Genomic DNA, 17,972 nt, shown 5'->3' with positions numbered 1-17,972 from the left:
TCAGAAGATGGGTTCTTCCCGATCACGGTGCGCTGAAATAGCTATAGCTTGGTCTCCCGCTCATCGTCTAGCGAGAGACCAAACTATCTTCGTGACCAAACTATCTTCGTGACCAAACTATCTTCGTGACCAAACTTTCTTCGTTACCGAACTATCTTCGTTACCGAACTATCTTCGTGACCGAACTATCTACGTTACCGAACTATCTTTGTGACCGAACTATCTTCATGACCAAACTATCTTCGTTGACCGAACTATCTTCGTGACCAAACTATCTTCGTTGACCGAAATATCTTCGTGACCAAACTATCTTCGTTACCGAACTATCTTCGTTACCAAACTGTCTTCGTGACCAAACTATCTTCGTGACCGAACTATCTTCGGCCTTCGTGACCAACGAAATATTCTTTTGAAGATTACGGAATATTTTCTTGTTTTCATAATTCAGTTAGCGCTGTAGGATCTTTTCGAAAGCTCAGTTCCTTTAACTGAGAAAACATTCATTTTAGCTAGAATTCTATTGTGTATTTCCGTCCTTCGTTACCAAAGGAAAAATCCCTTTGTAGACAACGGAATATATAAGTCTTTATTGAACGCGACAGAATCCTTAATACCGAAAGTTTAGTTCTTTTAATTGAAGCACAGGTCAGTCATTTTAAGTTAAGTGCTATCGGTGAAGTGGTGCCCTTCTTAGCTGAGGGAAAAATCCCTTCAAAGACTACGAAAGTGTTCTTGCTGGCATAACTTAATAATTTATGTTTATTCAACGTTGTGGTATCTTATCGCAAGCTCGATTTCTTTGATTGCTCAGACGAAGGTCATTTCAGATAAAATTCTATTGTCTACTGCTGCCCCTCGTGACCAAGGGAAAAATCCCTTTAAAGTTTACGGAAGTATTTACTGGCGTTGCTATAAACACAATGTATACTGAAGCTCGCTTACGTCAATTGGAGCACATGTCGTATATTGAGCTACAATTATTTTGTGTTCTCTTGCCTTTGACCTGACAGAGAGATCAGATAAGTTTCAAATACAGAAGTAATCTGAAGTGCGCTCAAAGTCCAATTAACTGATGACGCGAAATACTTTAGCGCGGCGTTGTTTTTCTCGTCCGCTGCTGAAAGTAAAATAAAGGCCGCTGTAGGATTACACTCAATGACATCTCTACGCAGTTAGAAAAAGACCTTTTGCAAATAATGTAAGATCGAATGAGAAAGTTTGTGGAATAATATAATGGAAACATGATCTTGACCGCAAAAGCCCCAAAGGGGAGACGTAAACTGCGGTTAATTGTCAATCAGAGATCAGTGATTATGCAATCTCATATATATATATATATATATATATATATATATATATATATATATATAGTGACCTGCACGTGACATTAGCGTGTACGAATTTCGGGTAAAAGAGCAGCGTCTTGGATGATGTAAAATTTTACGTTCATTAGCAGTATATCAAGCGATGGGCAACACATCTTCAACTTCAGAGAGGCGGAGGACATACTCTGATTACCAGTATCAGCAGAGTTCTGGAAGACCGAAGTCAACACGCTCACGCTATCAAGCCATGGACAACACATCTTGGACTTCAAGGACGGGGGTGCCATACTCTGATTATCATGATCAGTATCAGCAGGGTCTTGAAAGAGCTACACCAGCATACTCGCGCCACACGGGAGCAGAATTGGGTTCCTACACACATAACAGTCAAGCTGGGTCGGTCTATATTGGCCGCACAAGACTTGCAGAGGTAAGAGGAATATCTACTTATCTACGTAGTGTAACTGTAAAACCAAGAACAATATATAGGAAGTTTAATGACTTACACGGCATTGACACCGCGGCAATAACCAATCAGGTTTAAAATCGCATATAAATCATAATGTTAGCAAAAATTCAGCTTCATTATTTGAAACGTTTTAATAATTACGTTTGAATTGTTTTGTGTTGCTTTCCCTTCGTGAGTCAAAGGTTCAAATTAACACCTGCCTACCCGTCGATTTTAAATAATTTTCGGAAGCGGCAGTTAAAAAAGCATTCAAGCCTGTCGCTGGCGACAGGCAAGGAAATCAATCAAACTTCCAAAAATTTTATTTTGAGTAAAATTGTCGCAAGTTTTTCACCCTCATTCGTGCAGCTTCGCATGCCATTTTTGCTGCCCATACACTGTAGTTACCAGACTCTACTCAATGAAAGAGTGGCGATGCAATCTTTGTATAATTGATGTCATGCCACTCGATTTTCCTCGCCGATTATTCAACAATGACGTCAGTGAGTTCTTTCATTAACCCGGAGAGTGCGTAAGCAATCTAGGGGTTTATGTTGTGGTGCAGATTATAAACAATTATTGGATGAGGTTCTTGTGATATCCGAAATAAGCAAGGTCGAGGTAAGTGTTATCAGCCGAAGCCGAAGGCTGAGGCTGATAACACTAACCGAGACCTTGATTATTCACTAATCTGCAAGATTAGTGAAGAATCTGTACGTTTCGCTGTTTCCCAGAATTAACTGTAGGTTTTTAGCCAATGAGAAGACAGATGGTGACCACAATGTATAATATGCAAATAATATGCAAATGACGTCATCCATTATCCGTGAGGTTTTTAGAGTAATTTTGCTGGTCAGTACATTAAGCCCCTGAAATCACTGTATTAGTCAGTATTGCGGGCACTTGTATCGTTTTACATTTCTAGGTTAAGGTACATGTATTTCGTGGCTGCGATTGTTGCACTAAAAATGAAAACTTGTTTCTGTTTGCTTTCTGGGTATGGTTCGAATTTTGACATTCCTATTACAATTCTTATCTTAAATTAACAGTGAACTGCAAATAAGAGCATTTCGAAAACCAAACGAACAGTTTCTTTGAGGCACCGTAGCATTTGTCGAAACAGTCTCTAAGAACACCGCGGTATTGCGAGCCCTAAAGCTCTTAATAACGTCAGATTATAAGTTTCGACCGCGGGCTTCAGTGGAATCCATCGCGAGAAAATCATGCTTTTGAGGACAAACTCTTCATGTTATACAAATAACAGTGAAGAAACATAAGTCGCATTGGAAGGAGAATCCCACAAAGCGGGAGTCGAGGTAGAGCCTCACGAACTGAAATTCCATCCGAACATTAAAATGTTACCTGTTCAAAAACAACAACTCGGCGACATATCATGACGCAACGTCACACAACAGCTATTGCGAAAAGCTTGTCTATTTATAGCTGGTTTTCACATGACGTCACCAAAATTCGAACTACAAAACTATTGATCTTCCTGAAATTTTACTTAAATAATGTATAAGAGCAGCTGAAAACTAATATTCATACAAATTTTCGCTCCGAATGGGTTCTTGGTTTTGTGATACACTACGCGTGAATTTCTAAGCTTTTGCGTGACGAGGCATTTACATGATGGCCTAGAGGGCTGTCATGATGGTTAAAAAAGTGACTTATTTCGGGGAACTTGGCTATCTGAACAGTTCATGTCTTAGAAAAAGTATTATTTTAATGTTTTAGAGTTCCTCGAGGGATAAATTCACGCTTTTGTAGCAAAACTCAGTGACAGATGTTTCTGTTAGTTTCCGGCCACCATGTTGGTGCCCATACGGATGGGTGTATACAAAACGAAGATCGAAGATCGAAGACCGAAGACCGAAGACCGAAAAACGAAGAGCTCATATAATTTTAGGCCTTTCAAACTCAAGGCAGTTATAATCATCGATAATCAGGCTTAAGTACTTTATCGGACGCTATCACACGCGAAACCGACTAGGTCTTCGTTTTGTAGTTTAGGCCGGGTCAAACTACAAAACGAAGACCCTCGCTCAAACGCTTTGTTGGACGCCAAAAGACGCGAAACCGACTGGGTCTTCGTTTTGTAGTTTAGGCCGGGTCAAACTACAAAACGAAGACCCTCGCTCAAACGCTTTGTTAGACGCCAAAAGACGCGAAACCGACTGGGTCTTCGTTTTGTAGTTTAGGCCGGGTCAAACTACAAAACGAAGACCCTCGCTCAAACGCTTTGTTAGACGCCAAAAGACGCGAAACCGACTGGGTCTTCGTTTTGTAGTTTAGGCCGGGTCAAACTACAAAACGAAGACCCACGCTCAAACGCTCTTTAAGACGCCAAAAGACGCGAATCCGACTGGGTCTTCGTTTTGTAGTTTAGGCCGGGTCAAACTACAAAACGAAGACCCTCGCTCAAACAGTTTCCTTGAAGAAAGCGTGACGAATAATGAAATTAAAGATTATCTTATTCTTATACTCCGATTCCCTATTGCCTTTTTTCAGTTGAATAACAGTATCAAAAATAATTTTTACAACAATTCAATCCAAGTATAGTCGATATTCATTGTATTTGAAACCCGAATGTCATTCCCTTTCCTTGTCCTGATATACAGGCGTATCCTTCCAAGTAGGGCATGGCCAAGAATTTTTTTTCCATAAAGGTTGTCAGATCAAAGCTCGAAGACTAGACCGAAAAATAGTATAGGTAGCCAAGAGCTGTGCTGCCGGAATAGCAAAGGGAAACTGACATGAGAAACGCGTATACATGTATATATTTATGTTGAGCAGACAATGTGGATTAAACGAAAGTAATGCTACAGAAAATGGCATCCTGTGGGGAACAACAAATTCTTCGGGTGCCAAAAATACAAACTTGTCTAGGTCAATATTCAGCGCCAGTGAATATCCAGACTACAATCCGGCTTGTCGTTAAGCTTTGATCTGATATTTTCGAGTGAGTTAATGCTTTAAGATTTACAACGTACATCGTATAATGCTAACGGAAACGAACTCAGAATAAAATATAATTCCATAGTTACGGTATTGTGCGATAGTAACAGATTGATTGCCGTAACAACGGCGTCTTTTATACTTTCGTTCATACAATAATCAATCAAAATGTGAACATTTTAATGCAAGTTTCCCACATTCTAATTCCAGCGTCTTCAAAAGTCTTGAAACCGTGAGTATAAAATATTGGTATGAGATGTTCAATTTAAATTTACTACCTTTATGATTAAAAACGTACATCTTATAATGCTAACCGAAACGAACTCATGATAAAATATAATTCCATAGTTATGGTATTCTACGATAGTAACAAAATGATTGCCGTAACAACGGCGTCTATAATACTGTCGTTTATACAATAATCCACCAAAATGTGAACATTTAAATGCAAGTTTCCCACATTCTAATTCTAGCGTTTTCAAAAGGCTCGAAAACTTGACGTGTAAAATGTTTGGTATGAGATGTTAAATTTAATTTTACTACTCGGTTAAAAAAGTTTTGACATGTTGACTTACGCAAGACTTTGAAATATGAACATGAGCCACGAGAACCTCGAGATTATTTTCTTTTTGCTGCCGCATTGCAGCGGACTGTAGATTTTGCGATATTTCGAAAATGCGTCTTAAAAATTTCATTATAATATACCGTGTGTACTTTTTATGTTTTAACAATATCTATTTTTTAACTTTCAACGAGAACCTCCTAAGATGTCTGATGATCAACTAACTTAATTTCCTCCCGGGGAAATATTATGATAAAATGTGTGCTTTACAGTTTCATTTTACTTTTTAATTCCCGATCTACAGGGCGTATCATTCAACAACTGACGCAAGAAACAATTCATTCAGTGGTTAAAACGCGATCTACCGAGTTACATTTTTGAAGACACTTTTGGCAACCAACTAACAGACACAAAAAGACAACAAACAAATGCCCCGCCCTCATTTTAAGTTAATAATTTCGAGAAAGTTGCCAATTTTGAGGATCCTGATCCGAAAGTGCTTACAGTCGAGGAAACTGTTTTAGAAATCTCGGCGTCTGTCTGTTCTTCTGCCAACTTAGATTACTTAAGACCCTGTTCTTCCGCCATAAACCATTGTGTTTGCGCTTAATTCAGTTTCTATGACAATGCGTACACTGAAAGCCAGCCAATCGAGATAAATTGTAGTAAATTTTCTCTAATACAAATACAAATGGTGCGTTTTCATCACGTTTTATAAAATGCGCGGGGTGTGACTGGTCAGTTCGAGTTCATTATTAAAGAAATAAAAAACGTATCCGAATGCATTATTGAGTTATTTAAGCACGTGGTGATTTTTAGAACACGACAGAAGTGCATAGAGAAGCACGAGGCGCAGCCAAGTGCTTCTAGCACTTCTCTCGTGTTCTTAAAATCATTATGAACAAACAAGATAAGATAACAGAGGGCCAAACTCAACTTGATGATAGAAAGAACTACATGCCCCTGTAAACACCAATGGTGAAGGAGACCTCACAAAAGGTCAAAGATTTAATTAATGAACTCCATTTAGGAAGTCACATAGACGCAAAGACCAAAGAATGGCTTTCTCAAACACCTAACTCACCGCGCATACCAGTGTTTTACACACTAACAAAGATTCACAAACCGACTCTTACTGGAAGACCAATAATTTCGGGCTGTGAAGGTCCGACAGAACGTATATCATCATTTATAGACCACATCCTCCAGCCTATTGCCAAAGCGCAAAAAATCGTACCTCAAAGATACCACAGATTTCATTAACTTTATAGAAAGGACAAAAGTCCAACAAAATACGATTCAATGTTTCAATGGATGTTACCAGCCTGTACACCAATATCCCCCAAGAGGAAGGGATAAACACTGTATGCATAGCATACGAAGACTTCTATAAGAACAACACTCCCATTCCTACAAATTCACTCCGCAACATGCTTAAACTTATACTTCAGGAGAACTCCTTCCATTTCAACGGAAGGAACTATCTCCAAACCCATGGTACCGCAATGGGGACAAAAATGGCAGTTGCTTTCGCGAACATTTTTATGTCCGCAGTAGAATCTAAAATTATCGGTAAAAGCAAGATAAAACCCATTGAGTGGAAGAGATACATAGATGACGTGTTCTCGTTGTGGAACACAAACAGAGAGGAAATAGATCAGTTTATTTCAGAAGCAAACAGGCACCATCCTACCATTAAATTCACGGCTGAAATATCAGAGAAGGAAATAAATTTCCTAGACACTACTGTCTTCAAAGGCGAGAGATTTAACAAAGATTCAATCTTTGATATCAAGCCGACTGAGAAATTTCAATACACGCATTTCTCTTCGTGTCACGCTCCAGGTGTGAAAAAAGGTTTTATAAAAGGTGAAGCACTTAGGCTTCTGAGAACAAACTCTTCAAAAACAAGTTTTGAAGAAAAGATCAAAAATTTCAGATCAAATTTGCGTGTTCGAGGCTATCCAGAGAAACTGGTCAACAAAGTCCTCGCAGAAATCGAATTTAAAAACAGGAAGTCGGCACTACAACAGAAACCAAAATTGCAAAAGAGATTATTGCCTTTTGTCACACAATATAATCCATCAGTGCCCAATCTTAAAAGCATTTTAATGAGCAAATGGCATTTAATCCAAGATCAACCTCTGCTTAGAGAAATATACAGAGACCCTCCTTTCATCTCCTACAGGAGAGGAAAATCTCTGAAAGACATACTTGTTAGAGCTAAACTCTAAAGGTCAAAGACCGTTTATCACGAAACAGTGGGAGTCGTGCTAGGCCTGTCAATCATTTTTTAAATCATAACAAATGTGCATGATATTTTATTTAAACTAGAAGCATATGATCGATATTTTTTTGGGATTTGCACAACCCACCCCCCCCCCCCCCCCAATCAAAAATCTAATGGTCCACCCCTAACAGAAAACGCCTGATCGTGTGAGATCGAAATTTGGAAAAGAGTTTTGGGGTCTTAAAGAGCGTTTGAGCGTGGGTCTTCGTTTTGTAGTTTGACCCGGCCTAAACTACAAAACGAAGACCCAGTCGGTTTCGCGTCTTTTGGCGTCTTAAAGAGCGTTTGAGCGAGGGTCTTCGTTTTGTAGTTTGACCCGGCCTAAACTACAAAACGAAGACCCCGTCGGTTTCGCGTGTGATAGCGTCCGATAAAGTACTTAAGCCTGATTATCGATGATTATAACTGCCTTGAGTTTGAAAGGCCTAAAATTATATGAGCTCTTCGTTTTTCGGTCTTCGGTCTTCGGTCTTCGGTCTTCGATCTTCGGTCTTCGATCTTCGGTCTTCGATCTTCGTTTTGTAGACACCCCCATACGGATGGGCACCAGCATGGCGTCTCCATACAAATCTCTATAAATTTCTCCGCATATCTCGCATAAGAAAAATTGCTGTGACCAGAATTTTGGCGAAAGTCTTTGCATATTTACCTTCTTTCATTTCCCAGATTCCGAGCTTTATCTATTGACCGGTTTTGATTTTTATTTTGATCTATTTTGAATTGCGTGACACTGAAAACCAGCAATAGATAGTTTTCACGTGATGTCATCACATTTCAAAATCCTAAACTAAAGAGCCACGAAAGTTTTTATCCTCATCAGGCATAAGGGAATCTAAATTTATCTCTGTTTACAACTTTTCTCAATAGCGTGCTTAGTTTGGAACCAACGCATTTTGAATTTCGGAGTTAGGGCGGTGCGTGACACAAAGCTAAGATCGCGTTTGTCGAAAAATATACACTTATCTCGTAATTTCTAGCCATTTTAGGAGTTAAAGTATTAGGAAAATTGTTTGTGTAAATATTGTTTGGTTTAGCTCAGATAATCAGTCGACTAGATAGCCAAAGTAAGTTCCAGATGTTTACACTATCTTCCGGCCGCCATATTGGTGAAGCAAGGAGCTCCACCAACATGGCGGCTTCATACTAGGCTCTGTAAATTTGCGCAAAACATTTCAACGAATATCTGAAGTTTAGGAAAACCCAGAGACCTAAAAGTTTAAGAAGTGTGTTCTTTACGTTTCTCCTATACCATTAGTATTTCTTGCCTTTATCCAGTGACTAGTTTTTGATGTATTTTTTTGTTGCGTGACAGTGAAAACGATATGCAGCAGATTTAATCATCCCAAAACTCTCTGAGGACACCGCAAACTCACAAATCTCTAAAGATTTTGATAACCGCAGATTATTCCTCTCACAGACAAAACCTTTTGGGCCCATTTGTCTGTCTGTTTGTTTGTTTGTTTGTTTTTTCCAACGAATTGGGTTGTCGCGACGTTCCCGAACCGAGTGCTCGTGGAGTATCGTCCCGAAGTTCGCCGTGATCAACCACCCACGTTTGTCTGTTGTTTTGATGATTTATTTGCTGATTACTGAAGATCTTAAACTAGTTGAACCATTCGCTGAATACTACAAAAATTACAGAGATGTGTGTAACAAAAAGTAATAGCTAAAAATCGCAAGGAAAAACAACAACTGAATAAAATCAAGAAGAGAAAACGAAAACTTACGCTAGAGATCCAGATAAGGGGCATAAAAAACTGCAAAACAACTCCGAAATGAAATGTCTCCATGTGCGTGATTGTTCTCCTAACAGTGATAAGGTTACACGGAATCTTTTGGAAGTTATTAAATACCTCTTACTAACCGAGCTCGAGCTCCGTACTGTAAGTTACGGACCTAGTTTTTTCCCCTTCGATTTATGGCCCAAGCGCGAAGCGGACCGAGAAGACTAAGTTAGTAAGATATTTATTATATCCCTACTGTGTGCCTGACGGGTTCGGAAACGATTTCTATTCACGCGGACTCGGAAAGGCTTCATATTTCTGACGCACCTCGAAAATAAAACGAGTCAGTTTGAAATTGTTTTTTTTTTATATAGCCCACAATGTAAACTACTGGGTTACCAGTAATTGTGTCAGCTATTAAAATGTTTGTTGTTGTTGTTGAAGTCCTTAGCACGCTTTATTACACAAATTAGAGTATATGAAAGTTTTAAACTTTCACTTGCTATAAAAGTTAAGAACACTTGACGATAAATACGAAACAGTTTGGCAACAAAACCAACTTAAAACTTTAGCGGGCCGTACAGGAGAGTACGGCCCGCTAAATTGACCAATCACAGCGCGCGTTCTAACTGAGAGATATAATAAGAGGAAATTATTAACTAATAGGCTAGTGAATACGGTTCGTGACATGGGTTCAATTTGAGACACTTAGACACTTGCATAGCCTGCGAGAGCATCCGGCTTTCAGCTATTGCTTCAGGAATCGGAAGTAAGGTAAGAGCAGTCGCCAAATATACGAACTAAGTCTCCCACGCGGACGCTTTCAAGTTTCGTCACGCAATCCGGCTTCCTTCCCCGCCAGCACAATGAACCTCTGCAGAGAAGGCTAATACGAACTCGATGAAAATCGATAATCGATGACAATTGATACTAATCAATATCAATTCATTGATCGATAATGATAATCGATGATCAATCGACTAAGAGGATTTGCGTGACCTTTTATCGATTGGTCATTTTATTTGTGTATTTGTGTGGCCACACCAAAAGTCGGTATCCGAGAAGTTTGCAGTTTGCGAGAGAGTATGTCGCATGTTTGCTGATATTAGTATATTTGCTAGCCAACTAAGATATGGCGGAAGGGCTTTGTAATTTTCCTCCTCGGAAAGAGGTCCCTTACGTGTTACAATGGCTAAAACTCGCGCTCCAATCTGGACCCGAATTTGAGCCCAGGATCCGTCTGTATTTTTCGCTTTTCCTTGTTTAACACTTTTTGCTAGAAGTCTATTAACTAGACTAATACCCGTAAGCCACACATGTCCGCTATACGGAACTATTTTTTTATGAAAAGAGTAATTCCCTTTTAGGCAAAGGTTAGCTTATGTCAATCATCATGCACCGAGAAATCTACGGATTTGTTCTTACTGTACTTTGATTTTCTTATGGTGGATATGAACTGCTTCCTGGAACGTAAACAGCGTGACGAGGCAGTTGAATGCCGTTGCAGTAACATTGAGAAAAAAGTGTAGTATTGGAGAAAATAAAAGATAAGCGTCCTTCCGTGATTTTTGGTCTTTTGCTCAGACTGCCAGGATTTCGATAAAACAAGTAGAGACAAATTATCTCAGGTTGTGAATCGATGCGAATAGAAAACATCTGCTAACAAGAAACAGGCATTGTTCAAAATTAATAAAATTACAACTGATCAGTTTGGCAATATTGAAAAAAAAAAGAAGGACAAAAAACGCAATAGCTATTCAGCTGTTGTTTTCTTCAGGTTGGACATTGGTAGAGACAGGAGAAAAAAATAATAATCTGACTGTAACTATAGACACAGGTAAACAGGCGAGAAAGTTTCGACCTCTGATGACGGAGGGAAACCCCCCCCCCCCCCCCCCCGTAACCATTGCTAACATGTTAACGTTATAATCTTACCGAAAGTCATTTATCATTTTTTGTTATTATTATCATCAACTGAGTGTGAAACAGTTGACCTGAAATTTTTGTCTAATTTAAATCTTTTCCTCTTTACCCTAAACAGCAATTCCCGTATATATATCCTATGTCAAAGATTACTGTCCCTGCTCTTGGTAAAGTTCTTATTGCGGAATGCGGAAACGAAGGTCAACACCCTTACCTAAGCGAAGAAGGAAAAACAACACTGGAGTTTCTGAGAGCTGCAATCTCTTTCGTTCCCCTCGCCTTGGACGCCGGTGCAGATATGCAGAACGCATCTTTCCTTTTCGCCCAGGCAGGAATAGAGTTTGCCATAGTCGCTGGGAAAGGAGACTGGGAGTTTTTTTTCTACCCGGATTGCAAAGGCGAAATTTCTGGTCATTGTGTGCGAAAGCCCTGGCTTCGCTACATCTGGGATGGCGTTAAGTCAACTGTTCGCCGTGTTGGCTCGTTCCTCTTGCCAATTTTTGGTCCTTCGCTTCTTGCTTTGGCAGCTGCATAACCAAATGTACAGTAACTGCAACATTTTTTAAAGTTTTTGCTGCTGCTTTCAATAGGCCACGTTCGATATATCAGCATTCTAACATGGTTCCGAGGCTTTCAGGACAAACTTCTATATTTGGTGGCGTTTTGTTTGTCTCCAAGTCTCTTTTGGGAATTGAGAGACAAAAGAAACTTTAAAAAATTACAATTTTGACCCGAAAGCCTCGGAGCCTTGTTAGAATATTGAAATATCGAACGTGGTCTATTAGTAACGATGTATGGGTTATTGACCGAGTGTGAGGTCAAGATGGCTGGATATTGGCCGAGTTCTTTTTCTGCGCGTTTATGGACCGAGACGGAATCGAGGTGCATAAACTCGCAAAAAAAGAACTAGGCCAATATCCAGCCATCTTCACCGAACAAGCTTGGTCAATAAAGGATTTATTTTATGGCTTTCGGGGAAATTTTTCTTGCAGGACACGGCGGGTAGTCCCGAGCGGGCAAGATAGCTCCATCTTGCCCGCTCGGGTAGCCAATCACAGCGCAGGGTTTGATTCATCTTGCCCGCTCACGGAGCTAGCCATATAATAAGTAGTCTTACTTAAGGGCCCATTAACCGATTCATGCGCGCGCTCGCGCGCGTTGCTAAGGAGGTGAAATTTCACTTCCGGTTACTTACGTCAGCCTGACCGCGGAAAATACTAACAACTCAAAAACTTGCAGATTCGCTTACATTTTAAATGTTTTTCCTTGTGTTTCACAAAATGTAAAGTAGAAAAAGTACAAGCAAAGACAAAATAAGGGGTAACTTTTCAATAGATATCGGGCGCACTTCCGGTTTCTTTAAATGCTAAGGGAAACGCGGTTTTTCCTCAAATCCAACCCTTTTCGACGAATTTCGATTAAAGCCAATGTTGAAAACATAGCTATGCATTCCTTTTTCGAAATCATACTTTTTTCAGAAAATTACGAACTTTTCAATATTTTGAAATCCTCTCAAAACCTGACCTTTTAGAAATGAAACAAAATCGATGTATAGCGTAACGAAGATTTAAATTAAAATATTAAATCAATGAAAAAAATCCTGATAAAGTAATTTGCCTGGGAGCCTTTGTATTTTTCTTGTATTAGTCACATGACCATAGGCGTGGCCTGATGACGTCATCACTAGTGTTACTGATCACGAAAAAGTTAAAACACATGAAATAACTCTGAACTAACTAAAAATGATGAGGTTATATGAGAATAAATTCTCCTTAGGAACGGCTCGAAAAGATCGGTTAATGGGACCTTAATGTTGATGTGTGTACTAGGTAATCGTACAAATGCGAGTGCAATTAAGTATTTACACTACGAATGATATTTGAAAATTCTCTCAAAATTGCACGAGCCTTTAGGTAAGTGCAGTTTGAAAAAATTTTTCCAATATTTTGAGTAGTGGAAATCCATAATTACTCGAACCTCTGTACGATTATATATTTGTTATGTTTGACTAGGAAAATCACGAAAGCGCGCGCGTTATAAATAAATATTAACAATAAATTGCTGCTCTCAGCCGATCACAATGAAGTAATTTTCTCAGTTATATAAAAAGTTCCTGTATATAGGTTTTCCAAAATCATTTCATTAGTGATGTGATACATGTGTATGGATTGCCCAGTTCACGAGTTTGAATTATGGGCTCGCGGTTAAACCTTTTGGCGAGTTGCTATTCTCTGTGTTAGTTTAGTCCGCAATGTACTTTATACATACATAGCATAGTTGGTGCTGTATCTGCCTTGTAAATACGCTGCTATCACTTGTATCTTATCAACAAGACAAGCATTGATTAAAACACATATTCAACACGTTTTCTCGCTACCTTGTAATGAAGGACAGTACTTTTCCAATAATACAAAACGAAGTCGAAAGATTACAACTTGGCCGAATTTGTTGTCGAATAGTTTCACGACAGTTGGAGAATTTTGGCGTTGTTTGCTTATTTTTTTTTTTTTTTTTTTTTTTTTTTTTGGTTTCGTGGAAGCTGCGAAATTTAGAGGCTCGGGCGGAAATACAAAGCTTTTGATTATAATAAAATGCATTTTGAATAGTAATAAACAATTATAGCTAACAATTATAGAACATACGAAGCTTTCTTATCTACAGCTGTTCGGTTCGATACTAATATGACTGAATTGATCACCGCGCGGTAGGTGTGAAAATCGTTCAAATTTTCTGTACAAATGACAAAAAAAACAATGATCTTAGAACTGATTTTTATGATTGAGAACTTTATATTCAAACTAGGCTGTTCAAACAGTGAAAAAGTGTTAAAATGAGAAGTAAACAGCAGGCTTGTACTCACGTAGTGAAGAGTACGTGAAACCAGGTACTTTCCCGTAGTAGAAAGCAAGGCTACGGCGGGAAAGCCGTGCTGGTAAGAGCGTCATGACATCACCGGAAGTGATCTTCACTATCTGCCGCCGTACCATATCTTTAAGTTCCTATTATTTCAGCTTCTCGACGTTGTTCAGCCATATGCATCCATTTGTCATCGCAAAATAAGAATCCTCGCCGGCGAAACTGTTAACACCCATATAGAAAATTCAAATCACGGGAAAAAAATGATTAACATGTAATTGCAACAACATATACAAGATTTCTGTCGACAACTACACAAACTGTGAACTGGTTTTCCTGGTGAGTTCCATTTTGTATTCTGTTGTGAAATAACGTTATGCCCTTTGCATGTTCCATTTTAAAAATGCATTTTGCTTGTTCCAGTTTATCTAGAAATTTTAAAAAGTTCAGACTTTTGAAAAATAAAATGAAGTTGAGAACGCTTAATGCCCTCTTTTCATATTTGCCTATTGAAATCTCGAAAATATAACCCCGCGAAAAACTGTCTCGCCAAATTCGCGGTAGTTAGTCATTAAGTTCCATCAGCCAGCGTGCATAACCGGGTGCTTGATGCTTTAAATCATGCCCACCTTCTGTGGCCATTAAACTCATGCATACAGTGCCGTCTCTATGTATCATGTAGCAAATAAGGGTGTTTACGTAGTCCGGCTCTGCTCCACTGCCGCGATTCGGTAAAACGCAATACTCACAGCCACTCCATTTTCGTTAACCAGCTGGAGCTTAGCATAATCATATACCTTAATTCAAAAGGTAAATTGAATGAGACGAGGAAACCATTGACGTCAAACTTACATCTTACCGATTGGAAGGAGCTGAATGATTTTTCCAACGCTGGTTTGCAATAGTATGAGTGAATCTTAAAAATTCCACACGTTGTTTACTGGCTATGGGAACAGAACACAGCACAGTATCGCACTCCAATCGACAGCGCGGCATGCCAGCGTACTCCCGCCACACCGGCAAGAACATGGGCTCGCACACTCACTACAAAGGAGATAGCATTGGGCACCCATCGTCCAACTTGATTGGACGAAATAGAGTGACAAAGGTAAGCAAATTATTGATAGCACATTCTGTCTGTTTCTAGATACAGTGGAACCTCGATATAACGAAGGGCCAAGCTAGGGACTAGCAAGGTTTCGTTGTATCGAGGTTCTTTTCCATATATTTTACTATTACTGGGGCCAGGAAAATTGTTATATCGAAGACTTAGTTAATTATATAAAGGCTCGTTAAATCGAGGTTCCACTGTATACTGATGTCCAGGCTTTGCACCATGAAACATGCAATGATGCAAACTGCATGTCGTTGTTTCTGGGATCATCTTACGTTTTTCGACCAAATTAAAAACGGACAGCATTGTTTCAGTTCATAAGTTTCAAGCAACGATCAGAAACGTATTACTAATCAAGGAACATATTACTAATCAAGCTAAGTGTAGCAATCATTCAGTTTGGCAGTTGCATGATGCACGCCTAAAGGTAGCTGGTGGCTTGTTTTCTACAATCGATTCTATGTTTGCGAAGTGGAGCGAGACCCGTTTGTTTTGTTACTCTATGACTGTTTCTATAGTTTGAAAATAAAAACGTAATAGAAGCCACATGACTTAATTATTTAAAAGAAAATCTCAACAAAATTTAAGAACTTGTGCTAAGCTCTAAATAATCGGGGTTTTTCTCATTAGCGTATGCAAAGGAGATGTAAACAAAGAACATTGTCTCTCTAAAATCTTCCGCTTACAAAGTAACAAACAATATCAGCCCTCATGCTAATTTCTCTCACGTCAACCTAAACCACAGATAGCTAGAAATTCGATTTGGACAGTACACAAATTCATTACCTTTTTTTTGACAATTAAATCCTTGATAATTGTTTACTAGCATTGGTAGTATTGTGATATTTTTAAGCAAATTGAAATGCTTCCCACAGTAACTGGCTATCAGAATTTTTTTCCACACTTGGAAGCTCTCGTCTTTAACGTAGAATTTACCCTATTTGTGCGCAGAGTAAAGGGATGTGTTAAGTGCTCAGTTGGTTTATCTTTTATAATACTGTTTTCAAGTCTTCTGTGTCCTTAAATGTGTATTTTATTCTTTTCTCTTTTTTTTGTTTTTTTGTTTGTTTTTTTTGTTTGTTTGTTTTTTTTTTTTCAATTCCGTGTGCATCGCTGTAAGTTAGTAACACAAGTAAAGCAAGCATTATAGAAATGAATATTTGGACAATTTATTCCTTAAACCGCAAAAACCTCAAAACCAAATCAGGCATAAACAAGATCATCATCTTTTCATGCAAGACGCATTGGATCTTTCCATATGAAGTTCAAAAAGCAAACCACATCGTAGGGAATTTTAACAGTTCACAGATTTATTTTGTCTAACGATTGTCGAGGGTGCGAGCCAAATTAAAAACCGTGGTGGATTGAACGGAGAACCCCCATATTAAAAGGATTGGGGTGCTTGTCGGAAATTTCGAAGAGAAATACCAAGATTGCGGTTGAATTTTCTTTTATTTTTTACTTATTTATTTATTTATTTTCGCTTGAATTTTTTTTCCCTTTTTTCACCGCTAAATCACAGCTATATCATCTTTAGGAGCTTAATGATGCCATAATAAACTTGGCATGTCAATTGACGATAAACCTTTTTAGTAGACTACATTCAAGAAAAAGTTGACGTCGTTTTGGTGTTTATTCTCTACAGTCAACTCCATTAGCTAGATAGAGAACGGACTGTCAGGTTCCTGTCTGTAATCTAATGATGCACCAGAAAATAACCTTACAGCTCGGTATAAAAAAATAAAAAAAATAAAAAAACACTCTTTCGTGAAATAGTGCTGCTCTAGGGGTTCAGCCTTTTAAGTTTAGAATAAATTAAGGAATCGAGTTTTGTTGCCTTGTTTAGGTATTCGATTTTTACGGCTTACCTTCTCGCTTGCTTGTTCGCTGTCTTTCATCTATTTTGTGTTAATCAATAACCTATATCAGTGTATGGTTGTTAAGAACCAGCGAGAAAACAAACCCAAGCGATAATTCTCTAAAGTTACGGTAAGTGGAAAGGTAATTTGCAAACGCATGGTAATTTATCAACAACGTCCCACGATCAGCTTGTAGACGCCGTTCACGCTACGCCGGATGAATTTGAAAACGCAGCCTTGCTTCTACGGTTAGGCTTACCGTCCACACTAAACGGAGCTTTTCGAAATTCCAAACGCTCTTCAAACGAGAAGAGTTTGAAAACGTCATCTTTCCGTTTTCGTGTGGATGGAAAACGTTTTGAAACAAAGCTTTTCGAAAACGATGGCATCAAGATAGTAATGTGATTTCCCTGACTGAGTATTCCTAAAGCACAAGTCCAAAAATGGTCGATTATTGTTGCGTTTTCAAAATCCTCCGGCGTAATGTGGACGGAAAACAGTTAATTTGTTTTCAGAGTGAAACCTTCGTTTTTAAATCCTCCCGGCGTGGTGAGTACAGTGCTTTAAACGTGAAGCCATGATGGCCTTCAAAAGAACAAGAACTTTTCATGGGCTCATTTCAAAAGCTTGAAAAGAGCGTGGATGTTTAACCTAACTGTAGGCTTTACTCACTGTTTTGTTTTGTTTGTTTCTTAGCATTACTCTCCAAACGTCAGAATCCATGTAAAAGAAATAACCTCTCCAGTCCTGGGAAGAGAGATTATAAAACGGTGTGGGAATGAAGGGCAACACCCTTACCTTGACCACAGAAGAAAAACAACTCTTAAATTTCTGCGTGCCTCAATTTCTTTCATCCCGGAAGTTATCGATGTCGGAGGAGACTTGAGCAACGCTTCCTTCATTTTCACCCAGC

At 38.9% G+C, this 17,972-nt stretch overlaps 1 protein-coding gene across 1 annotated transcript; it reads left to right on the top strand.

Annotated features, from left to right (window-relative positions):
• Positions 1–1,458: 1,458 nt before the first annotated feature.
• On the top strand, positions 1,459–12,532 carry LOC145491970 (uncharacterized). The gene is made up of 2 exons (XM_081471275.1): positions 1,459–1,755; positions 11,349–12,532. The coding sequence occupies exons 1-2, from the start codon at positions 1,468–1,470 to the stop codon at positions 11,763–11,765; spliced, it is 705 nt and encodes a 234-aa protein (XP_081327401.1). The 5' UTR covers positions 1,459–1,467; the 3' UTR covers positions 11,766–12,532.
• Positions 12,533–17,972: the final 5,440 nt, after the last annotated feature.

The sequence above is a fragment of the Orbicella franksi genome, chromosome 7 (genome assembly GCF_964199315.1).
Source record: "Orbicella franksi chromosome 7, jaOrbFran1.1, whole genome shotgun sequence".
Lineage (NCBI taxonomy): Eukaryota > Metazoa > Cnidaria > Anthozoa > Scleractinia > Merulinidae > Orbicella > Orbicella franksi.
The sequence above is the reverse complement of the archived record's forward strand: the minus strand, read 5'-3'. Positions and strand labels throughout refer to the sequence as shown.

What these genes read in the sequence shown, in the direction of transcription:
- LOC145491970 (XM_081471275.1), top strand. Translation starts at nt 1,468, where the DNA reads ATGGGCAACACATCTTCAACTTCAGAGAGGCGGAGGACATACTCTGAT. An exon ending in GCCGCACAAGACTTGCAGAG is followed by an intron (nt 1,756 to 11,348) that starts GTAAGAGGAATA and finishes TACCCTAAACAG; the next exon opens with CAATTCCCGTATATATATCC.